We start from the raw sequence: 24,378 nt of genomic DNA, 5'->3' as shown, positions 1-24,378 counted from the left end.
TTTATATGAATTTAATTACTTAAATATATGGGAGCAAATACCAAACCATAATGAGGGTTGTGGTAATATATTGCCTATTCCGCATCTCAAGCGCATTCATAAAACTTGCCACAGAGAACTGGCAAAAGTAATGATTATGCAGCATGAAACATTTTAATGGTTTATTAATAAACTAGTGTTTTCTGGCTGCAAAGATAAAGGCAATGTTGACTCGCCATCTTCTCAGTAGTGAACGCGCCTATAGAGAGAAATGCACACTTCATACGGATTAGCCTACATAAGCAGAGAGTAGCTCGTTTCTTTTCGATTTGAATTGGTTTTTTTTTTAAAGTAGACATTTAAAGCGTTCTATACGTTCTCAGGTCTGTGAAGCAAGTAGCTTATACGCTGAGTTTCGGTTCATTAATGAGACAAGCTCCAGTTCTCGCGTCGGCGCCTCCGTGTTCTGATATTGTCTGCTATATTTGCTTCTTATTTATTAAATCCAGGCAATTGGTTGATGAAACATTGATTTAAATTAAGATACAATTTATACAAAACGAAATTCACTTTAAAGAATGGCTTTCTATACAACAATGCCTTGGACTACCAACCCGAAACTGCTGCCGCGATTTACACTATTGGATGTTAATATCCAATATAGGATATGTATATGATAAATGAGCTTTGAATGAAATGAAGCTTTCACAGACCCAATGGCCACCAAAGCGCTTTACAAATTTGCCTCACATTCATGTGTTGGTGCTGCCGCTGACCCAGAGAGAGTTGTCATGAAACAGCTTCACAAAAGTGTTGCCTTGGCTTTTGGCTTGCTTAGTTGGGGACATTTAATATTCAATAATATTATTTATCTGCCTTACTTAAGGTGGACGTTGACGCAATTTTCTTTTAGAAACAAACTCTGTTACATTATTTTCATGTTATCACTGTGAAGCTGCTTTGATACAATCTGTATTGTAAAAAGCGCTATATAAATAAAGGTGACTTGACTTGACTTGACAAAAGGTATTTTAAACCTCATAATAGTATCATTATTTCTGTGATACAATAGTTCAAACTATAGAAGTACTGGGATAAAAGTTTAAAATTCATATATATACACTGATGTCTACGGTAGCTGTGATGATGCGGCTGAAGTAGCAGGAGGCCAAATGCAGCACACTGTATTAAACAAACTCCAGACAAGACAAAGACTCAGACTAGGAAACAGAACAATCAACATTACAACATCAAGAACTCACAAAGACTGAACTAGACACAGGGCTTAAATACACAGGCAAACAAGCTAAACAAGATAACAAGGGGGCGTGGTTAATCTGAAACACCTGGGGAGACTATTAGACATAACATCATAACATGTCCAGGGACAGCGGGTGGAAATTAGCATTTTTTGCTATAACCTGGCACATGACATCTCTTCTTTTTTAGACTAATGTTTTTTTGTGCATTGTCCCTGATCAAATAAAGAAATAAACTAAACTAAAACAGGGGACCACTGAACATGAAAAGACAGGGGAACACATGACAGACAAGAACAAGACACAAAACCAACACCGTGACAGGTACAGTAGCGATCACAATAGAGTAAATCAGCTTTTGTTAGAAACTTGGCGTGAGAGAGAGAGAGAGAGAGAGAGAGAGAGAGAGAGAGAGAGAGAGAGAGAGAGAGAGAGAGAGAGAGAGAGAGAGAGAGAGAGAGAGAGAGAGAGAGAGAGAGAGAGAGAGAGAGAGAGAGAGAGAGAGAGAGAGAGAGAATTCCATGAGAGATGGTCACGAATTGAGCTCCAGATAAATTGCAAGAAAAATAAGATTTTTTTGCAAACAAGTTAAAGAAAATAGAGGATTCATCATACATCAACATCTAGGCATATAATTTGTTGAGTCTGGACATGTTTTTTTTTTTTTTTCATCTGAGGAAAAGTTCAAGAGAAGCTGACCCTCTGCAGAAGAGGATATTCATGTTGGAAAGGATAACATCAAGCAACAAACAACAACAACAACTATAAGAACACTTGCAGGAAAAGAGAGGTAAAGACATTTTAAATAGACAGTGCTATTTATCTCTCTTTGGTCTTTTGCCTGATTTTTGTTTGAAAGACACACACACACACACACACACACACACACACACACACACACACACACACACACACACACACACACACACACACCCGGGGGTCAGGCCTCAAAGAGATCGCTATCTCCTCAGAGCCAGGCCAGGCGGCCAGAAAACTCTCTCCAAAATGCACACACATAAACAGACATTCCTTCATTGAAATCTGTAACTTGACTAATTCTGAAAAGAATACGATATCTTCCTGCATACCCATGTGTTTTATTGTCATTTTAGTGTAATCATGACTTCTCTAGATGTGTTAGACAAACTCTGAATGCCTATATTCATGCATATGAATGTAAATTTGCTTTCCTTTCTTGTTTGTACGCCTTGCGTGGTATCATTGGAATCCTCGCGGCTTCCTCCAGTCAAAAATGCATCTTAAGTTATGATAGAATGTATTATACTATACTTTCCATTCTTGAGTGTAGAAATGATGCGCGTCATGACTCTGACCACCCTTGTCATAAAACATGCCAAACATGCAAATGAACGCCTTGACAAGACAAAGAGTTATAAAATCCCTCCAAAGGGGGCAGTTTCCCATTGGCTATCACACCTCCAGAGGGTTTGACATCTTCATGCTTTAAAATCACTGATCACCAAGATCAGCTCTCTCTTACCTCTTTCGGATCACCATGTAACTCCATCGTGATCCTCCTCCAGGGATCTTTTTCTTTTGTTTGTTTAAGTTTTTCTTTTTCCTTTTGACTTTGTTCATTTCCCCAGACGGGTAAATGAACTTAGCCTGAATTGTTTCTTTGGTAATTTACGTCCGAGACCTTTAAACCTTCGTTTGAAAGTGCGCGCTCCGGACCCATCCGCAGGCCACGTGACGCTCCCACGAAACACACATCTACATGCCTTCGAAGCAGCCACTGTGATCCTTACGGATCTTCTCTCTCTCTCTCTCTCTCTCTCTCTCTCTCTCTCTCTCTCTCTCTCTCTCTCACTCACTCATCACTCCCTGTTTCTTTCATTTCAATCTCTTTCCGTGTTTTGTCCGTTATCTGTTTGTATATACATGTACCCATGTAACGTTGGTAACTGTAACGTAGTTTTCATTTATTAAAATACATTATATTCATTTATTGATTCTGTCTCTTGCTCATATACAGGTCCCTTTAATGTACGATCCAAAGCTACGTGCTTCAAAAGTAGGAAATTACTTTAACTAGCAGGCTATCTTTGTAAAACCGGAAGGTTGTATTCATGGCCAGAAATCTCCTTTCCTGCGAATCTCTGAGATGATTTCGGGTGTGAGAATTGATAAAGATCACATGATCAGTTTGCTGGACAAACGGATTATCAGATCACAAATTAATTCCACAGGGACTATCCTTAGAGTTGATATATGATAGACCTAATTGATATATTAATATTTAATTATAATCCGTTTTGATTAAGTATTGATATACAATTGAGCTAATTTTAACCTGTCTGTAAAATATAGTCTACATATGCAATTAATTATAATCCTTTGTGGTTAATTGTCTAGGTACATATTTGAATGCAGATGCAGGGAAAATATTATCCCTTTTTGGGAGATTTAATAATGTAAAGATTATCTGGTTCAAACCCGTGTGGATAATTATTAATTATTGAATACATATTCCCCAAATTGACCAGAAATACTCTACAATCTACATCAAAGATCTGGCATCAGCGCTGGAGAGCTCTACTGTGCCGGCCTCACTCTACAGTACACACAGTCACGACTGGGCCCTGATCGTCAATCTGGACAAAACCAGAGTCATGGTTTTCCAGAAGAAGGCCAGATCTCAGGAACACAAAGACCAGTTCCTGTATAAAGGCCAGGTGCTGCAGCACAGCACTAGCTATAGCTATCTGAGTGTGTGTGTGTGTGTGTGTGTGTGTGTGTGCAGCACAGCACTAGCTATAGCTATCTGGGCATCGACATCAGCGCTTCGGTACGCTTCGGTCTGGCTGTTAAAACACTGAGTGAAAAGGCTCGGAGGGCTTTTTATGCTATACAATCACGATGTGGCCACTTAAAATTACCCATTAAAACCTGGATTATATAATTCAATAATAAAACCAAATCTAAAAGACACTCATGATCAATCACTAAAAGCAAGTTTTGACCTCCAAAATAAACTCCAAAATTACTCGACCTTCAATAGAACTACTAAATTGGCCAGTTATCTATTTATTAAACATTTTAAAGAAAGACAAATCCGCTCCAAATACAGATTAAGTGACCATGATCTAGAGATAGAGAGAAGACATAGACAAACATGGAGAGAGAGAGAGCAGAGGATCTGTAGACACTGTGATCTACAGCACATAGAGGATGAGGAACACTTTCTGCTCTTCTGTCCCAAATATACTAATATAAGAGAAACTTTTCTGCCCAGATTTGAAACCTTGATTCCATCATTCTTTGAACTAAGTGACACTGAACAAATGTCCTTCTTACTCAGAGAAACTATTCGGTTACTCACGTAACCACAGTTCCCTGAGTTAGGGAACGAGTATTGCGTAGCTATACGCAGTGGGGAAACTTCTTTTCCTAGTTTTACTGAAGCCTATATGTAAAGCGCATTTGCAGCTGCACAGCTAGCACATTGAGCGTCTGGCTCGCTCATAGGCTGTTCTGCGGCAACTGCACATCCAATGGCGCGGGCGCCTCTGACGTGCGACCAATGAGACAACTCTACGTCATTACACGTCAGAGCCCACCAAGGGGGCGTGGCCTCAGCCTATAATAGTCCCCAAATTCGCAATTATAGCAGGTTTAACGACTGAAGAGACAACTTGCCATGTTACTACAGTGCGGCCGGCTACGCAATACTCGTTCCCTAACTCTTTAACACTTTAAATAGATATTCATGATCAACACGATCACATGCTTTTTCTTGATCCAATGACAACACTCCTATATCATTCTTAATATTCTGATTGAATTAAATTATATCTATCACTAAGAAAAAACTATCTATAATAGATCTCTTAGGAATGCAATATGTTTGATCATTTTTGATCAACAAGTCTAGACGGTGCTTGAGTCTATTTGCTAAACACTTCGAAACAATCTTATAGTCCAGACACAAAAGAGATACTGGTCTCCAGTTTTTTAGCAGTCCAAGGTCTCCTTTTTTTGGAAGCAATGACAAAACTGCTCGACGACAACTTATTGGAAGTGAATTATTTTTTATACATTCTAAAATTACTTCATATAAATCTGGTCCTATTAAGTCCCAGAATTGTTGATAAAATACCACTGGTAATCCATCAATTCCAGGCGATCTGCCTTTAGATATTTGCTGCATGGCCTCTGTGAACTCTTGAAAGGTGAATAAATCATCCAGCGCTTGTTTTTGTTCTTCTCCAAGCTGAGGTAACTCTTTAAGCAAGTCTTCAGTACAGTCAATGTCACAGCTCTATATAGTTGTTTATAAAAGTCTCCTGCCAGTCTCCTCATTTCTGTAGGATCTGATATAACTGATCCGTCCGAACGACGAAGATGGCACATCAGCTTTTGTTGGACATGTTTTCTTTCAAAGTTAAAAAAGAAAGTACTTGGAGCATCCATTTCTTTTATGGAACAGTATCTTGATCTTATCAATGCTCCTTTTGCTTGCTCATGTAGGAGAAAACCCAGCTCTTGACTTTTCTTATTTAACCCATTACACTGTACAGCTTCATTATTATTTACAACTTGTCTTTCAATTAACTCAATGTCACTTTGTAAAGCTTTCACTGTTGCTTTCATTATAGTTGATGAGTGGAAAGTATAGTTTTGACAAAACATTTTTATATTTGCCTTGCCCACATCCCACCATTGGCCTAGGTTTTCAAATGAGTTTTTCTTCAATTTCCAAATATCCCAGAACAATTTAAATTTTTCACAAAAAGAGACATCCTGTAATAACTTAATGTTAAAAATCCAGTAATAATTAGATCTGGGTGTCTTCTTCAAATTAGCATCTAATATGACCATATGATGGTCTGAAAAACCATTAGGTCTAATAAAAGCCATTAGGTCTAATAAAAGTATTCATCACCTTATTGTTCCACGTCTTTTTTAAATAAAACCTATCCAATCTCGCTCCACTAATTCTATTATCAACCACTCTTAGCCATGTATACTGCTTTACTCCTTCATTTCTCATTCGTCATACATCTGTTAACTGGAATTCATTAATGACTTTTTTTAATGCATCACTTGACTTATTATGAGGCTCTTCCCCATTTTTTTCGATAACAAAGTCTGTTGTACAATTCCAATCACCACCAAGTATTAGACAAACACTATCATAATATTTTTCAAGCACTTTTCTTAATTCCATAAAAATATCAGCCTCTCTGGACCATTATTAGGAGAATAAATATTAAAAAATACAGATTCTATTCCTTTATACTCAATTTGTGTTAATAGTAATCTTCCTTTAACAATTTCTTCTACCTTTAAAATATTCACAATTTCAGAAAATAAAATAGTTATCCCCAGCACTATTTGTTGTGCCATTTCCTTTCCCCCATAATCCCCATTCAACATCATTATCAGTGTCTGTGTGTGTTTCTTGTAAAAAAACAAACATTAACCTTTTCAAGTTTTAGAAATTCTGAAATCTGTGCTAATTTATTCTTGTCCCTACCTGTATTCATATTTAATGATCCTACTCTCCACCCATCCATATAAAGAAATAAGAAAAAGACAGAAACTGAAAAGAAAAAGCACAGAGTAAAGAACACCACTTGTGATTTGTTCATACAGTGATGTGAATAAGTTAGGACACCCATGCTAAAGTTGCCTAAAAAGAGGAATAAAAAATAATCTTTTGGAAATTGATCTTAATGCCTTAATTAGAAAAATGAGGAAAAATCCAATCTTTAAGGACACCAATTTTCTTTGCGAATGAATAATGTATCATAAATAAATAAATGTTCTTCCTTAAAATACAGGGTGCATAAGTCAGGACACCCCTATGTTAAATTCCCATAGAGCCAGGCAGATTTTTATTTTTTAAGGCCAGTTATTTCATGGATCCAGCATAATATGCATCCTGATAAAGTTCCCTTGGCCTTTGGAATTAAAATATCCCACATCATCACACACCCTTCACCATATCTAGAGATTGGCATGGGGTACTTTCCATAAGATCATCTTTCAATGCAAATCAAACCAGCTATTAGGCTAACTGAAATAAAACCATGCCAATCTCTAGATATGGTGAAGGGTGTGTGATGATGTGGGGCTTTTTTAATTCCAAAGGCCAAGGGAACTTTATCAGAATGCATATTATCCCGGATCCATGAAATAACGCCTTAAAAAATAAAAATCTGCCTGGCTCTATGGGAATTTAACATAGGGGTGTCCTGACTTATGCACCCTGTATTTTAAGGAAGAACATTTATTTATTTATTTATTCATTCACAAAGAAAATTGGTGTCTTTAAAGGTTGGATTTATCCTCATTTTTTTAATTAAAGCATTAAGATCAATTTCCAAAAGATGATTTTTTATTCCTCTTTTTAGGCAACTTTAGCATGGGTGTCCTAACTTATTCACATCACTGTATCTATTTTTTCTCCTCAATTTCGTTACCATCTTTTTCAGCCGGAATCTTTTCTTTTTATCCAAAGCTTCATAGCTCACTTTTTTTTTGCAGGGACAACACTGATATTATAAATGTGTCCACATCTGGAATAAAATCTTCTACTTCTACAAACCTTACCACATGTTGTATCCAGAAAGTCATTCATTTCCTCTAAAGAGTACGTGTCTTCCATCACTTGTGACCCAATGTCCGAAAACTCAGAAAGTGTATCTTCCTCTCTCATTTCTGCATCACCTATGTTCATCACCAACGCCATTTTCTCCACTACTTGCAACATTTTCCATATCTTCACTCCTTACATTGTTTACAACCGTTCCTGTTATTTCATTATTCACAATCGCACTTTCCTCAATTTGGTTGTCATTTTCTTCATTTAATTCAACTGCTTCCTCAGCTCCCTGGGTCTCATCTACCCCTATAACTTCCTCAGCTCCCTGGGTCTCATCTACCCCTATAACTTCCTCAGCTCCCTGAGGCTCATTCTCTTCCACATCTACAGACACGTTTTCAAGATCATCCACAGGATCAACCTCATCAGTGTGTCTAGCGGCTTCTTCAGCAGCTTGAGCTTTATGTGGGCATGCTAGCCGCTTATGCCCAACATCTCCACGCTCAAAATATTTCATGTTTCCAGTATTTGCGTAAACCATATACGCTCTTCCCTCATCCCAAACTTTAAAAGACACATCTAACTCCTGTTCATTCAGGAACATAAAAACCTGTCTTCTAAACGACATTACGTGCTTTAGCGTTTCATTTCTACATCCGAGAGCAACGGTTGTAATTGCGCTAGCAAACTTACCATATCGCAAAAGCTCTCGTTCTATTTCCTGACTCTGGATGAAAAGCGGCACATTTTGAAACGGTCACTTTAATCGTTGGAGCAACCAGCGGCAAAACAGTAATAAAGTCTCCACTTACCACTATTCAACTGCTTATAAGACGATTTACTTGGTTCTCTTCTTTTACAAACACAACCACCACTTTGTTCATTCGCGAGGCAGATGAAATGTTTTGATACCCGATCTCCTGTCCAACTGCAAGTAACACTTCCTCCACATTCACCCCGTTCGCCGTCACACACTTGGCTCCATGGCGGAGGGATACAGGTGGCGTAAGGGACGCCATCCCGCTCCCAATCTGATCCTCAAAATACTCTTATCACTACAACAATACTTTTAATCAGGAAAATTGAAAAAAAGTTTTAGAAAAGGTTGAAACAAGCACACAATCACCCTTCCCTCGTGAGAACCCTCACACGCACCCAAATGCTCCCAGCATGCACCAAGAGAGAGAGAGAGAGAGAGAGAGAGAGAGAGAGAGAGAGAGAGAGAGAGAGAGAGAGAGAGAGAGAGAGAGTGTGTGAGCTTAATGTATTTGTAAATACATCTCTTAATATGAATGTAATTAATGTCCAATAAAGGCTGTATTAAAGCACTTAATGAAATTTTCAGATTTTCCGTTACCTAATCTAAAGCGAGAACTATTTATGGTTAATACGTTGTTAACAAAGCATTATCTAACTCTTTACATAAGAGCTAATTAAACAATAATACTTTATTAATTACAGTGACAGTGACTATATTTGTATATAGTCTCTTAATACATTAACTACAGCTTATAAACTATTATATACTATTCATTAACTATAAACTAATAGTTTGCAAATGATTTATAAGCGCTGTGTTACTGTATACTTGTGATAAAGAGTCACCATTATTTCAAACTGGTCGCATTAAGTGTAATTGTTCCTTTAGATGGAGTGATTCTTCTTTTTCAAGTATAACACAAAATAAACAAAGTAAAGATAAATTTGACTGATACCATTATTATTATTTTTTTAAGATTTCTATAGATATGGTGATATATTCTTATTGTGTGTTATTTTTGCCATGATAATCATGTAGTGATAAATCTGATATGGTGACAGCCCTGGTTCAGGTGAAACACACACTGCTTCCCTCTTTTCAGCTGCACACACACATTTTGAGGAAATGCTCAAATTTTTGCAAGGGTCTATTTGCACAAGCATTACAAGGCAAGTTGATTTATACCAAACATTTGTGCTTTAAAAACCCTCTTCACGGTAACCTGCATCTGATGTCTGGTTTGTAGCTCGTCCGGTTTATTTAACTGTTGGTTTTACTTTCTTTTGTGGGATAATAATATAGTAAGATGTAAATGTTCCTCTTCAGGGAGACTCCTCACCGCTGCCTTCTACCGCCGGCAGGATCTGACGGTTCAAGCAGGAATCTGTCGCTGAACCACCGGATGGGGCTTACGCCAAACATATATTATATACACTATCTACTGTACATATTAATCCTTATTCACCCCGAGTCTTTACAGTAGAGATGATCTTACCCCAGTGTATCCAGTTTACAGTGAGGATCCTGCAGTAGAGCAGAAAGCTGCTTGATTCCTGAATCTCCTACTTTATTCACAGACAGATCCAGATTTCTCAGGTGTGAGGGGTTTGATCTCAGAGCTGAAGCCAGAGCAATACAACCTTCATCTGTGACTGCACAATCCCACAACCTGTAGAGAACAATGGCACACATTAAGCCTATATCCAGAGATAAACATGACCACTTGAAAAAACAAAAACATAATGCTGTAAATATGAAATGTATGGAAATACTCATCAGTTCACTTTGTTAAAATACATCAGTTAGGATTGGGGGATTGAATATACAGTTATACAATGTACATTATGAAATTAATTGTTTCTATGGAAAGTCCCCATAAAACATGGAACTCCAACGTGTGTGTGTGTGTGTGTGTGCTTAATGTATTTGTAAACATTTTAAGGAACATGTGTGTGTGTTAGGGCTGGGGAAAAAAAATTCTCCAAACTATTGCAATATTTTTGTTTACTGTTTTAAAATAGATTTTTCTTATTCCAGAATCGATATTGATTCAAATTAAATTGCTGTATTTTTGTCCTTGCTTATAGACGAGGTTGACAGAAACTAGCTACTCTTGTTCCGTGTCGCAATATTACTTTCAAATGGACGTGTGGACGCGGTGTGAGACTGAACGCACTGAAAAGCCCTCGCGCTACTCATATGCTGAGAGAGAGATAAGACAGTAGAGCGGCACGATTCATCTTTAAAATACCGTGATCTCCATTCAAACACCCACAAGATCTTCTTCCAATTCCTCTGTCTATTAAACCTTTGACAAAATCATATCGCAACATTTTAAATCTATGTTGGCAATGCCGCTGACCCAGAGAGAGTTGTCATGAACAGGCTTCGCAAAAGGTCTTTTCAGCCTCATAATTGTATCATTATTTCTGTGATACAATATTTAAAATTATCATAGAAGTACTGGAATAAAAGTTTAAAGCTCAAATATAAACCCTGATGTCTACGGTAGCGATCACAATAGAGTAAATCAGCTTTTGTTAGAAACTTGCCATTTAAAATAACACATTTATCAATTACATTGTTTTGCCACTAGGTTGCAACAAGTGAATGTTTAAAAATGTATTTGTTATTGAATTATTTATTCCAGAGAATGTAGTACTGTATGATGCTTCTGAAATAAAACTCAGAAAGATGATGAATTGTTTTGTTAAATACGACTCATCTTATTTATCATGTACAGTCTGTATAAGTGTATGATTTAACTTTTCCCCATAGTCTTGTGTTAAAAACAAATCACAATACATTGCAATATCGAATCGCAATATTGAAGAATCGCAATTCTTAAAAATCGCAATACATATCGTATCGGCACCCAATTATTTGTATATAGTCTCTTAATAAATTAACTACAGCTTATATGTAAGCAATAAGGTACGAGAGGCTGTATCGTGAATAAGTCACAATAATAGTCAAGAAGATATATTGTATGCACTATCTACTCTAAATATAAATCCTTATTCACTCCGAGTCTTTATGGTAGAAATGATCTTACCCCAGTGTCTTCAGTTTACAGTGAGGATCCTGCAGTAGAGCAGAAAGCTGCTTGATTCCTGAATCTCCTACTTTATTCTCAGACAGATCCAGTTCTCTCAGGTGTGAGGGGTTTGATCTCAGAGCTGAAGCCAGAGCAGCACAACCTTCATCTGTGACCCAACAATAATCCAACCTGTAGAGAACAATGACCCACATTAAGCCTATATCCAGAGATAAACATAACACTTAAACAATAAATAACATAATGCTGTCAATATGAAATGTATAGAAATACTCATCAGTTCACTTTGTTAAAATACATCAGTTAGGATTAGGGGATTGAATATATAGTTTGTACAGTATGAAAATATTTTTTCTATGGAAAGTCCCCATAAAACATGGAAATCCAACATGTGTGTGTGTGCTTAATGTATTGGTAAACATTTTAAGGAATATGTGTGTGTGTTAGGGCTGGGAAAAAATCAATTCACCAAACTATCGCAATATTTTTGTTTACTGTTTTAAAATAGATTTTTCTTATTCCAGAATCGATATTTGTTCAAATTGAATTGCTTTATTTTTGTCCTTGCTTATAGACGAGGTCGACAGAAGTTAGACACTCTTGTTCCAACAGAGGATGAAATCTATGAGTGTCGTAATATCACTTTCAAGTGGACATGTGGAAGCGGCGTCAGACTGAATGCACTGAAAAGCCTTCGCGCTTCTCATATGCTGAGAGAGAGATAAGACAGTAGAGCGGCACGATTCATCTTTACAGTACTGTGATCTCCATTCAAACACCCACACAATCTTCTTCCAATTCCTCTGTCTATTAAACCTTTGACAAAATCATATCGCAACATTTTAAATATGACGGCGCTGCTGCTGACCCAGAGAGAGTTGTCATGAAACAGCTTCACAAAAGGTATTTTAAACCAAATAATTTATCATTATTTCTGTGATACAATAGTTCAAATTATCATGGAAGTACTGGGATAAAAGTTTAAAGTTTAAATTTAAACACTGATGTCTACAGTAGCGATCACAATAGAGTAAATCAGTTCCCTTTCAAGGGAACTCGAGCTGCGTCAAACGCTGTGGGAACGCCCCTGCGTTGTGCGTCATGAAGCACGTATGGAATCAGCCCAATGGAGAGATGGAACGTCTTAGGCGGGTGACGTCATCGACCAGGAAACTATAAAGCACCCCATAAACACAAGCGCAACAGCTTTCTGTGCCTTCAGTCGCACTATATGTGAATATGTCCCTGTGTGAATATTGTCTGTCTTTACATACTCTGCACCACACAAACAATTTATATATATATATATATATATATATTAAGAGAGATATGGCGAATGAACAGCAGTTTAGGAAGTGTGTCCCTCCCTGCTCGCGTTATTTTACGAGTGGGGATACACACGTTCTTTGTGTTGTTTGTTTGGGAGTGCAGCATGCCCAGTCAGCTCTCGAGGGAGCTGATTGTGAGCATTGCGAGCGTCTACCATTAAGGACGCTCCGCTCCCGCCGGGCGTTCTTCGAGGAGAGCGGTTCGGTGCGCTCTCCCCGCGGTTCGGGTCCCGCTCTTGCCGAGGCAGAGCGACGTCGCGTATCGTGGGGATCGCAGATGGATCTCTCAGCGGGGTTAGAGAGGGGCTCTGCCTTATCTCTCCCTTCACCTGTGAGATCCAGTGCCTCAGTCCCGTTTTCGGAAGCACGCGCTGCTGTTTCTTCCGCTCGGGCTGAGGCACCAGTTATAAATGAGGGAGATGTGGAGGATTCGCCACCTTACACTCCCGAAAGTGATGAGCTAGTGGAGGTATTAACAAGAGCTGTAGAAAAACTCAGCATTGTATGGCCAGTGACTAGACAGGAGTCTGTTTCTAAATCAAAATTAGATGAGAGTTTTTTGCCGTCACGAGTGCAACCTCCACGCCGGTGCTGGCCGTTTTTTCCACACAGAGGTGTCGAAATCGTGGAAAAAAACGGTGTCATATAGAGTGTTTAGTCCCCAGACTTCAACATATTCTAATATTGTGGGGGCAAAATCATATGGTTATTCGGCTATGCCTCGCGTAGAAGAGACGCTTGCGAGTTTTCTCTCCCTCGAGGCTGCGTCATCTGTTAAGGCACCGGCATTACCCACCAAGCCTCTTAGAAATATTTCGGTTTTTGTGGGTAAAGCGTATTCGGCGGCGGGTCAGGCTGCGTCATGTCTGCATAGTATGTCTATTATGCAGGCATACCAGGCTGACCTGCTGAGGGACGTGAGTGAGAGTGAGGAGGTCAGTGCTGACGTGGTTCGCGAACTGCGTCAGGCTGCTGATTTATCCCTGCGCGCAACCAGAGAGTCGGCTAAGCTAGTGGATTGATCTATGGCAGCTCCGGTGGCCGCAGAAAGACATCTGTGGTTAAATCTGACAAATATAAAAGAAAAAGAAAAAGCTTTCCTTTTGGACACTCCTCTCTCCCCCCTGGGTTTATTTGGCGATGCTGTAAATTCTGTCATCGATAAATTCCAGGAGAAGGAAAAGCAAACAACAGCTTTTAAGAAATTTCTCCCTTTAAAAATTCATGTCCCTGGGGCTGCTGGGCGGGAGCAGCCCCGGCCGTCTGCGAGATCATAATATAGGGATCTCAGCCGAAATCTCCCAGTAATAGAACTGATCTGAGGACAGTTATATTAGCTAAGAAGGCTTCGGCTAAGAAGAAGTCCTGGCGCCACGGCGCGCAGGACACTGAGGGTGGACCCCACCGAGGTGGAAAGGTGTTCACCTCTTTCTACGGTGCCCATTCTTCCTCGGTGCCCTCAGGGGCCCGTTCTGCCAACCCCGGCTTCATGCCGGGGCGCAGACGGTCCCAGCGAGCGATTTCCCGAGGGACGCTCACTCCCTCTGAGGAGGGTTTCAGAGCGGTTAGACCAGTTGTTCCCTGCCGGTTTGCCGTTACAGGGCGCTGCGTTTGCTGCTCAAGTTACACCAGAGGCCAGTCTCGGGAGACTGGTACCCTTAGTAGAATTTCTGGCAGAGTGGAGAAGCCTTCCAAAAATATCTCATTGGGTCCTGCAGACAATAGAAAGGGATTATGCTATCCAATTCAGGTGTCGTCCACCAAGATTCAGAGGGGTTCTGCCTACAGTGGTGGGCCCCGAGCAGGCTCTGGTTATGGAACAAGAGGTGAAAGCACTCCTTCAAAAGGAGGCTATAGAACGGGTTCCTCCTCCCAGTGTGGAGTCAGGCTATTACAGCCGATATTTCATCGTTCCAAAATAGGATGGGGGGTTGCGTCCAATTTTAGACCTGTGCCTATTGAATCGCTCGGTAAGGAAGCCAAAATTCAAGATGCTCACTATCAAGCAGATCGTGTCACAAATCAGATCCGAGGACTGGTCTGTCACGATAGATCTAAGCGAGGCGTACTTCCACATTTCCATCCTTCCACAACACAGGAAGTTCCTGAGGTTCGCCTTCGGGGGCGAGGTGTACCAGCGCAGGGTTCTTCCATTTGGCCTAGCTTTATCTCCCCGCACTTTCACGAAATGCATGGACGCAGCAGTAGTGCCCCTGAGGCTTCAGGGTGTTCGTGTTCTCAATTACATCAACGATTGGTTGATTTTAGCTCAGACAGAGCAGATGGCGGTTCGACATTGAGATGTCGTTCTCGTTCATATCAGGAAGTTGGGGTTGAGGCTGAACTTAAAGAAAAGTGTATTATCTCCTCAGAAGACCACTTTTCTGGGTGTCGTTTGGGTTTCGGTTTCGATGCAGGTGCGACTCGCTCCGACCCGCATCGTTTCGATTCTCTCAGCTGTGAAACAAGTAAAGCTAGGCCAGCTACTTACTGTAAAAACAGTTTTAGAGACTGTCGGGTCTGATGGCAGCAGCGTCCGACGTTATACCTTGCGGCCTGTTGTACATGAGATCGCTACAGTGGTGGCTCAGGACCAAGGGATTCTCCCCGAGGGGAAATCCGCTCCGCACGGTCATAGTCACGCGGCGCTGCCTTCGTGCTCTGGTCATGTGGAAAGAAACTTGGTTCCTATTCAAAGGGCCTGTGATGGGGGCTCTTTGTCGTCGCGTAACACCAACGACGGATGCTTCCCTCACAGGGTGGGGGGCGGTCACGAGTGGTCGTCCAGCCCAAGGGCTGTCGCAGGACCATCATCTATCACGGCTTATAAATTGTCTAGAGATGTTGGTGGTGTTCCAGGCTCTGAAACACTTCCTAGCAGACCTGAGAGGTCATCATGTGTTAGTTCAGTCAGACAACACGTCGGTGGTCTCTTATATAAATCATCAGGGGGGCCTGCGGTTTCGCCGGCTTTACAAGTTGGCCCGTCAGATCCTCCTGTGGTCCCAAGGGAGGTTACTATTTCTGAGAGCAATGTATCTTCCTGGGTATTTGAATGTGGTAGCAGACTCCTTGTCGAGACAGGGGCCGAGGCCGGGGGATTGGAGACTCCATCCCGAGGTGGTGGGGCTCCTTTGGTTGAGTTTCGGTCGCGCCGAGGTGGACCTATTCGCTTCCAAGGAGACCACGCATTGTCATCTGTGGTTTTCCATCAGCCATCCAGCCCCTCTGGGGTTGGACGCTATGGTGCAGCCGTGGCCGAGGTCACGTCTGTTCGCCTTTCCCCCGATTGCTCTGCTACCTGGAGTTCTGGAGAGGGTTCGCCGGGACGGGGTCAGCCTACTATTAGTAGCCCCGTTCTGGCCGGCCCGAGTATGGTTTGCGGACCTGATTTCTCCCCTGGACGGCTCTCCGTTGGAGCTCCCGGTCAGGAGGGATCTACTCTCTCAGGCGGGCAGCATGATAATTCACCCCCGCCCAGTATTGTGGGCTTGGCCTCTGAGGGGGCCCAGCTCATGAACTCTGGTCTCTCAACCGAGGTTGTTGAGACCATTCTTCACTCCAGAGCTCCATCCACGAGGAAGCTTTATGCCTCGGAGTGGAAACTCTTCACTTCTTGGTGTGGAGAGCACCTGCAGGACCCAGTTAACTGCCCAGTGGGTGCAGTGCTGGAATTCCTGCAGGAGCACTTCTCCACAGGGCTATCCCCCTCCACACTAAAGGTGTATGTGGCGGCACTGGCTGCTTACCACGTCCCTTTCAGTGGAGTTTCTCTTGGGAGACACCCGCTTATAACTCGTTTCCTTCGTGGCACACTGAGGCTGAGGCCAGCAGTTCGTACGAGGGTGCCGGCCTGGGATCTGGCCATCGTATTAGAAGGTCTTTCCCTAGCTCCTCTTGAACCTATCGAAGGAGTTCCTGAGAAGTTTCTCACGTTTAAGACTATCTTTCTTCCTCACTAAAGAGAATCGGAGATTTGCAGGCTCTGTCGGTTTCACCCTCGTGCCTGGAATTTTCGCCTGGCATGGTTAAGGCTTTTCTGCATCCTAGACCAGGTTACGTTCCCAAGGTCCCTACTAATGTTGTTAGACCTACAGTTCTGCAGGCCTTTTGTCCTCCTCCATTTCTGTCGTCTGACCAGGAGAAACTTAATTTATTCTGCCCTGTTAGGGCGTTAGACGCCAGAACTGCCCTGTGGAGGAAGTCAGAACAACTATTTGTGTGCTTTGGGACACCCAAGAAGGGGTGTCCCGCGTCTAAACAGAGAATGAGCAAGTGGGTGGTCGAGGCTATCTCACTTGCCTATGAGTCGGCTGGTCAGCCTTCACCTTTGGCTGTACGAGCCCACTCTACCAGGAGTATGGCGGCTTCTAAAGCCTTACTGTCAGGAGTTTCCCTCAGTGACGTTTGTGATGCGGCTGGATGGTCTTCACCGCATACTTTCATTAAGTTTTACGACCTAGACTTAAGTTCTACCCCTGGGGCACAGGTGCTCTCGTCCTCTGTGCGCTAGTTCTCACATGGCGGTCGACTTAGTCCTATGGCGACGTGGGTATTAGCGTTCCCACAGCGTTTGACGCAGCTCGAGTTCCCTTGAAAGGGAACGTCTCGGTTACGTATGTAACCCTAGTTCCCTGATAGGGAACGAGACGCTGCATCATTCCACCATACTCCCGGCATTCCCGCTAGCGCTTCCTTCAGGCCAATCAGAAGCTGTTGCGCTTGTGTTTATGGGGTGCTTTATAGTTTCCTGGTCGATAACGTCACCCGCCTATGACGTTCCATCTCTCCATTGGGCTGATTCCATACGTGCTTCATGACGCACAACGCAGGGGCGTTCCCACAGGGTTTGACGCAGAATCTCGTTCCCTATCAGGGAACTAGGGTTACATACGTAACCGAGACGCTTTTGTTAGAAACTTGACACTTAAAATAAAGCATTTATCGATTACATTGTTTTGCCACTAGGTTGCGACAAGTGACTATTAAAAAATGTATTTGTTATTGAATTGTTTAGAGAATGTAGTACTATATGATGCTTCTGAAATAAAATTCAGAAAGATGTGATTAATTGTTTTTGTAAATCTGACTCATCTTATACATCATGTACAGTCTGTATAAGTGTATGATTTAACTTTTCCCCATAATCTAGTGTTAAAAACAAATCACAATACATTGCAATATCGAATCGCAATATTGAAGAATCGAAATTAATTAAAAATCGCAATATATCGTATTGGCACCCAATTATTTGTATATAGTCTCTTAATATATTAAGTACAGCTTATATGTAAGCAATAAGGTACGAGAGGCTGTGCTGTATCGTGAATAAGTCACAATAATAATCAAGAAGATATATTGTATGCACTATCTACTGTACATATTAATCCTTATTCACTCAGAGTCTTTATGGTAGAGACGATCTTACCTCAGTATCTCCAGTTTACAGTGAGGATCCTGCAGTAGAGCAGAAAGCTGCTTGATTCCTGAATCTCCTACTTTATTCCCAGACAGATTCAGTTGTCTCAGGTGTGAGGGGTTTGATCTCAGAGCTGAAGCCAGAGCAATACAACCTTCATCTGTGACTCCACAATCATACAACCTGTAGAGAACAATGACACACTCTTCACTCTCTCAGATCAAAACAGAAATCTTTGTTTTTCTTAATTGTGTTTATAATTTGTGCAATATCTCTTTTCTGAACAATTAATTCAATATATCAGTAAGTTTAACTGTTATTCTAACAGATTGTCTCTATACGTCTGTTTTTTACCTAAATAAACATATTAACATTTAAATAATTTAAAAAAAATTATTTAAAATAAATATAAATGTTTATATACATTATAAATGCATATATTTGAAAATAAATTTCTCACAAATATCATAAAAACGGTTACATAGATCACAAATTAGGTAAGATCAGAGGAGGGTTTCGAAGCTGAAGTGTGACTCGTATTATTTGTTAAACCGTTAAAGGAGAACTCCGGGCAATTTTTAAGTTAATCTTGATCATTATATCTTTGTGAGTACTGCCTATAGAAAAAAAAACTAACCGGATTGGTGCTTGTAACACGGAGCTGTTCCCGCAAATGCCCAGAGCTCCCCCTCAGCTAAAACGGCAGTTATGGGGGCATATACATAAAGAGTGTCTTTGTGCCTTTTAACAGACACAAAATGCTATTGAAATATCTGTCCAACATGAACAGGGCCCTTACATGTGAACAAGATGCGTTTAGCAACTTTGCCATTGTTTAAATTCACCTAAATAGTGTTTTAGACGGCTAGCTGTAGTCTCCCGCTGAAATCCCGTGGGAACTCAGTTGTAATATTTGTGATCGGAAGTCCGGTTCTTTCGGACAGTTCGTTTCAATGAACTGGTTCAAAAAACTTGTTCACCGGTTCTTTTACGTCATCACGCAATGACTTCATTTAGAGTGACGCAATGACGTAAATTCTTTCATCCCGCGGAGATCATCAGTTCTCAGATGATGGGTCCGAAAGAAACAGTTTTCGGTTCAGTGTACTGGTGATTCGAAACTGCAACAATTCTTGAGAATCGCTGTAGCAAAACGGCGCTGAATCTGATCGCGCGCGCGCGCGAGAGAGAAATAGCAGTGTGCAGGTGGGAGGAGCGAAGTGTGTGAAGAGTGATGATCGGAGAGTTTATCACAAGTGAAGAAGAAATGGTTCGCGTTTGTGCCATTCCGAATTATGGCAGCATAATGCGAAAATACAAGAACTTATTTTCATTGTCTTCCTTTCCATGACCTCGAGATTCTGCATTTGAGGCTAGTTGTACTTCAACTTGACGTGCAAACTCCCATACAAGTACTACGCGCTAAAGATTACCGCATTTGCAGCGAACACTTTGACAAGGATGACTACACAGACACAACACAGCAGGGCCGGTTGAAGATAAAAGCGATTCCGTGGACGAAGACGTGTGCAACTACTGTGGAGGTAATGTAAACTTTATTTATCCTTCAATTTGGGCGCTGTGTTGTGTCTGTGTTGTCATCCTTGTACAGCACAAACGCGAACCATTTCTTCTTCACCTACACACTGCTATTTACCTTTGGCTACAACTGAGTTCCTACGGGACTTCAGCGGGAGACTACAGCTAGCCGTCTAAAACACTATTTAGGTGAATTTATACAATGGCAAAGTTGCTAAACGCATCTTGTTCACATGTAAGGGCCAGATATTTTAATTGCATTTTGTGTCTGTTAAAAGGCACAAAGACACTCTTTATGTATATGCCCCCAAAACTGCCGTTTTAGCTGAGGGGGAGCTCTGGGCATTTGCGGGAACAGCTCCGTGTTGCAAGCACCAATCCGGTTCGTTTTTTTTTTTCTATAGACAGTACTCACAGAGATATAACGATCAAGATTAACTTAAAAATTGCCCGGAGTTCTCCTTTAATGTATAATGTTTAAGTAAGAACTGTTATAATGTTTTAACAGTGACGCTTGTTCTCAGTGTTACTTACCAAGCTGATCTAGTTGCTGTAACCACAGGCAACAGCTTCTGAAGAACTTCATCTGCTGTGTTTTGTGGGGGACTAATTGAAAATGAAACATAAATAAGTTAATTATTAATGCTAACAATAATAATAATTAATATCATAAGTAAATAATACATATACCTTCCTAAATACCCTCAAATATTTTTTTATTAAACACTGCTTTATAAAGGACGTGTGAAAAAGTTGTTTTAGTATCTAAAACTGTAGAAGCCTGGTATTCAGCAACACAGACTTGTTTTTCCTTTATCTTGTCAATGTCGCTTGTCAAGGTCTATTAGTCTACATTTATACTACAACACTATTTTGACATATCAGATTTTTTTGTACTGTCAATTGCCTATATTTTCATGAATCAAGAAGTATTCTGTGTTAAACATGTTGTTTTTGAAATGAGAAGTAAGCTAATTGTGATAAAGTCACATTACCTGCCACTGCTGGGGAAGCAGCACTGGTGCACACACGCACGCACGCACTAGTAGTGGCAAGTTCGGATCATTTTACTGACCAATAGCGTGCGAGTAAGCCTCAGCACTGTATGGCTGTGCATTAGCACTGAGTTATTTTATAAAGGCTTCAGTATTTCGGAGAAAGGAGCGAGGAGGACAGATTTCATGGAAAGAGGAGCCAAGAAGAGAAAGACCCAACTTAAAGATGAGAAGGAGACGTCTGAGGAGGAAGATGATGATGACTCTGAAGAAGACTAAAGTGACACTTTAATGCTATGTTACTGACAGATGAGTCAATATTTTTTTGTTTTGTTTATTAAACATGTAGGCTGTAGAATATGACCAAACTGACCAAACACAATTTTACCATGGTCTCACAGGGTTTTTTCACATCACTTTTTAATTGCCTATATTAATAAAATATGTATTAATAATAAAAAATAATGTATTGAAGCAATTCAAAATATGCTAGTGCACTTTCTTTTATAAAATTTGAATTCCGGAATAAGTGGCTGGTAAAAAATATAAGTGTTTGGTAAAATTGGGCATTCACCAGCACGCAATTCTGAGATAAAAAGTCAGAATTGCGAGATGTAGATTCGCAATTGTGAGAAAAAACGTCAGAATTGTGAGATAAAAAGTCGCAATTACAGATGAAGTACTTTTATTCAATGTTATATGTACCTGAAAATGGTGTGGCCCAAAAAGGGGCAACGTTTGGGCTACATAAGCCAAGGCCAAACCTAAAGTCGGTACTTAAAAGCCTTTTCTTTAGAAACACTATTATGTGAGACTAGATCAGAAAACATCACTAATGCTATGATAAAATTTATCAAAGAAACAAAGTTAGCAAATATGATTTAATTTATTTATCTTGAATGATATCCATTTGATTGCACCTCAGTAGGGTGACCAAACGTCCTCTTTTGCCCGGACATGTCCACTTTTTACGCGCTGTCCGGGGCGTCCGGGGCGTCCAGGGGGGGATTATAAATTCATGAAAATGTCCGGTTTTCAATGTTTTTCATGGGACCGTTAAGCATGTACTTTAAATTGACTGGCGCTTACCTTTTACACAATGCTGTACTTTGTTGCGTGACGTAATTCCCGAGAGGCTGCCTTGTGGGCGGCTCTGCGACGGCACATACACAGTGCAGAGAGCAGAGCAGGCGAGAAGCATTGCACACAAAATGCCGAAGCGTAAGTGCAGCTTCACAGTTGAACTGCAAAGAAATTTTCCCACGTACTGTCCCCCAATTCTTAGAAAGGTGCAAGAGTGATGAGGAGTTCAGTGGCCTGCTGGTGCATCAGAAGTGGGCCAAATATTTTGAGAAGGCAAAAAGCATTGCATGTTACTCAGAGCTACTGAAGATTGCGCAGTTTGTCTTTGCACTTCCCTCTCACAATGCAAATTTTGAGAGGGTTTTCTCACTGATGCACAGCCAGTGGACCAAGGAGAGGAACCAGCTGTCTGTTGAGTCACTGAAGGGGATTCTATTAGTGTAATACAATTTCAAAGACACTTCTTGCAAAGACTTTTATGCGTATTTGTTGAGCAACCGAAAACTGCTGGGAAAGATCAGCTCTACAGCCAAATATGGATGGGCAGACAAGGAGGATGAAGAAGAAAAGCAGGATGAAGAAGACAACTAAAAAATTAAAAGTTTAGATCCTTTTTGTTTGTTAAGTGAGTATATTTGTGAGACTATTTTATTATTTATCTTATTACATTGAAAAGATATTAAGAGATTTTTTGTTGAAGCTGGATTTTCTAACACAGAAGAGGTCATATTTAGAACATTATTTTATATTATTTATTTATTTGAAAAGAGAGCTATTATTTTGTTACAGGTTGTTACAGATTTTATTTTATTTTATTACGGCAGTTATTTTTGTACCATCAAGGCATAATAAAGCAAGTTCATTATGCTCTGAGAAGCCTGTCTGAATTTGTGTCTTGAGGCCAGGCAGAGTGTCCTCTTTTATGGAAATCAAAATATGGTCATCCTAATCTCAGTCCAGTAGATTGCGGTAATACAGTTTGACTGTAAACTGCCATAAAACCTGACAGAAGAAGAAGAAGTCGGTACTTGTTTACCATGTTGATGCAAGAGTGCTACGGTAGTGCCTCGAACAAACCCCAAACCCTTTTGTATACTGTGGATACCTGTTTTTGCTTATATATATTTCACGAGATCCCACTTACATACAATTAGAGTGGGTAAGGTTTAATGCCTTTGGTGTGCTGTCCGGGGGGAGGGCTCTGAGCTCGGAGTTTGGCCCGAACCCAGAGTACTAAAGAGCAGAGGACAGCCGCCGGACTAAAGACCCCCTCAAATGAGTGCCGAGTTTGGCGGGCTGGCATCTTGAGGAGGGGCCTGGATGCTCAACCAGGAGGGCAGCTTGTTTCCGACGGGCCTTACCCGCCGACGGTTGAGTGACAATTCCGATCTATGCTTAGTGGAGGGTTCTTGTTGCGTCCGCTGTGAGACCAGTGTTTGGGGGAAGTTCTCGCTCCGTCTGCTGTGAGACCAATGCTCGCTGGATGAAAGAGAAAACGTAAGTGCTCAACCAGGAAAGTTCTCGCTGCGTCCGCTGTGAGACCAATGCTCGCTGGACAGAAAGAGAAACCAGAGAAAAGAGAAAAATGAGTTCTCAACTGGGAGATTTTCTCACACTGCGTCCGCTGTGAGACCAGTGCTCGCTGGACGAGAGAGAAACCAGAAAAAGAGGAAAAATGAGTACTCAACCGGGAGATTTTCTCACATTGCATCAACTGTGAGACCAATCGCTGGACGAGAGAGAAAACGTAAGTGCTCTACCGGGAAAGTTCTCGCTGCATCCGCTGTGAGACCAATGCTCGCTGGACAGAAAGAGAAAACAGAAAAATAGGAACGTGGGTGCTCGACCGAGGGATTTTGTCACTGCGTCCGCTGAAGCCAAATGCTCGCTGGACGGAAAAAAAAAGAGACCCCAAGTGGTTTTAATCAGTGAGGAACTTGTGTTTTGTTTTTTTTTGGAACCGGTTGGTCACATTATCACGTAAAAATTCTTGCTGGAACGCCTGACTGTTGGAGAACAGATTTGAGGTCTTTCTGGAACCAAAAGCGTGTCACAGGTTTTATTGGATTCGTCTATGAACAGGGGCTCCAGAGGAGATTTAACCTGAGAACTTCTCGTTTACGGGAATATCAGTACCGAATAGCGAGGTACCGGAGTTGGGAATTGATCTGCCTCTGGAGCCAGCATCCTGAATTTCTGAAACAGAAAACGAGACAGGGAGTCAGCGATTTGGTTTTCTGACCCAGGGACGTGTTTAGCAATTTTGATGAATTGGTCGCAGGCTGAAATCCAGGTGAGACGGCTTAGGAGTGGCATCAGAGCAGGTGAATGGGAACAGCCTTTGTTAATGCAATGCACTGTTGCTTCGTTGTCGCAATGCACCAAGA

The 24,378-nt window shown here is 41.1% G+C and overlaps 1 protein-coding gene across 3 annotated transcripts in view; it reads right to left on the bottom strand.

Annotated features, from left to right (window-relative positions):
* Window positions 1–24,378, bottom strand: part of LOC143738298 (NLR family CARD domain-containing protein 3-like) — a 75,571-nt gene that overhangs the window by 10,065 nt on the left and 41,128 nt on the right. For all 3 annotated transcript variants that reach the window (XR_013203876.1, XR_013203877.1, XM_077230362.1), the window contains exons 7-10: window positions 20,448–20,519; window positions 18,384–18,557; window positions 11,625–11,798; window positions 10,065–10,238 (exon numbers count right to left, since the gene is read on the bottom strand). Coding sequence is in view for 1 of the 3 variants with exons in the window: in XM_077230362.1 (XP_077086477.1) it covers window positions 10,065–10,238; window positions 11,625–11,798; window positions 18,384–18,557; window positions 20,448–20,519 (594 nt within the window). In the remaining 2 variants the exon portion in view is untranslated. The remainder of the gene's footprint in view (window positions 1–10,064; window positions 10,239–11,624; window positions 11,799–18,383; window positions 18,558–20,447; window positions 20,520–24,378) is intronic.

Source organism: Siphateles boraxobius, unplaced genomic scaffold (genome assembly GCF_051911475.1).
Source record: "Siphateles boraxobius isolate OS27281-9 unplaced genomic scaffold, OSU_SipBor_1 143, whole genome shotgun sequence".
Lineage (NCBI taxonomy): Eukaryota > Metazoa > Chordata > Actinopteri > Cypriniformes > Leuciscidae > Siphateles > Siphateles boraxobius.
This window is presented reverse-complemented; position numbering and strand designations above follow the sequence as displayed.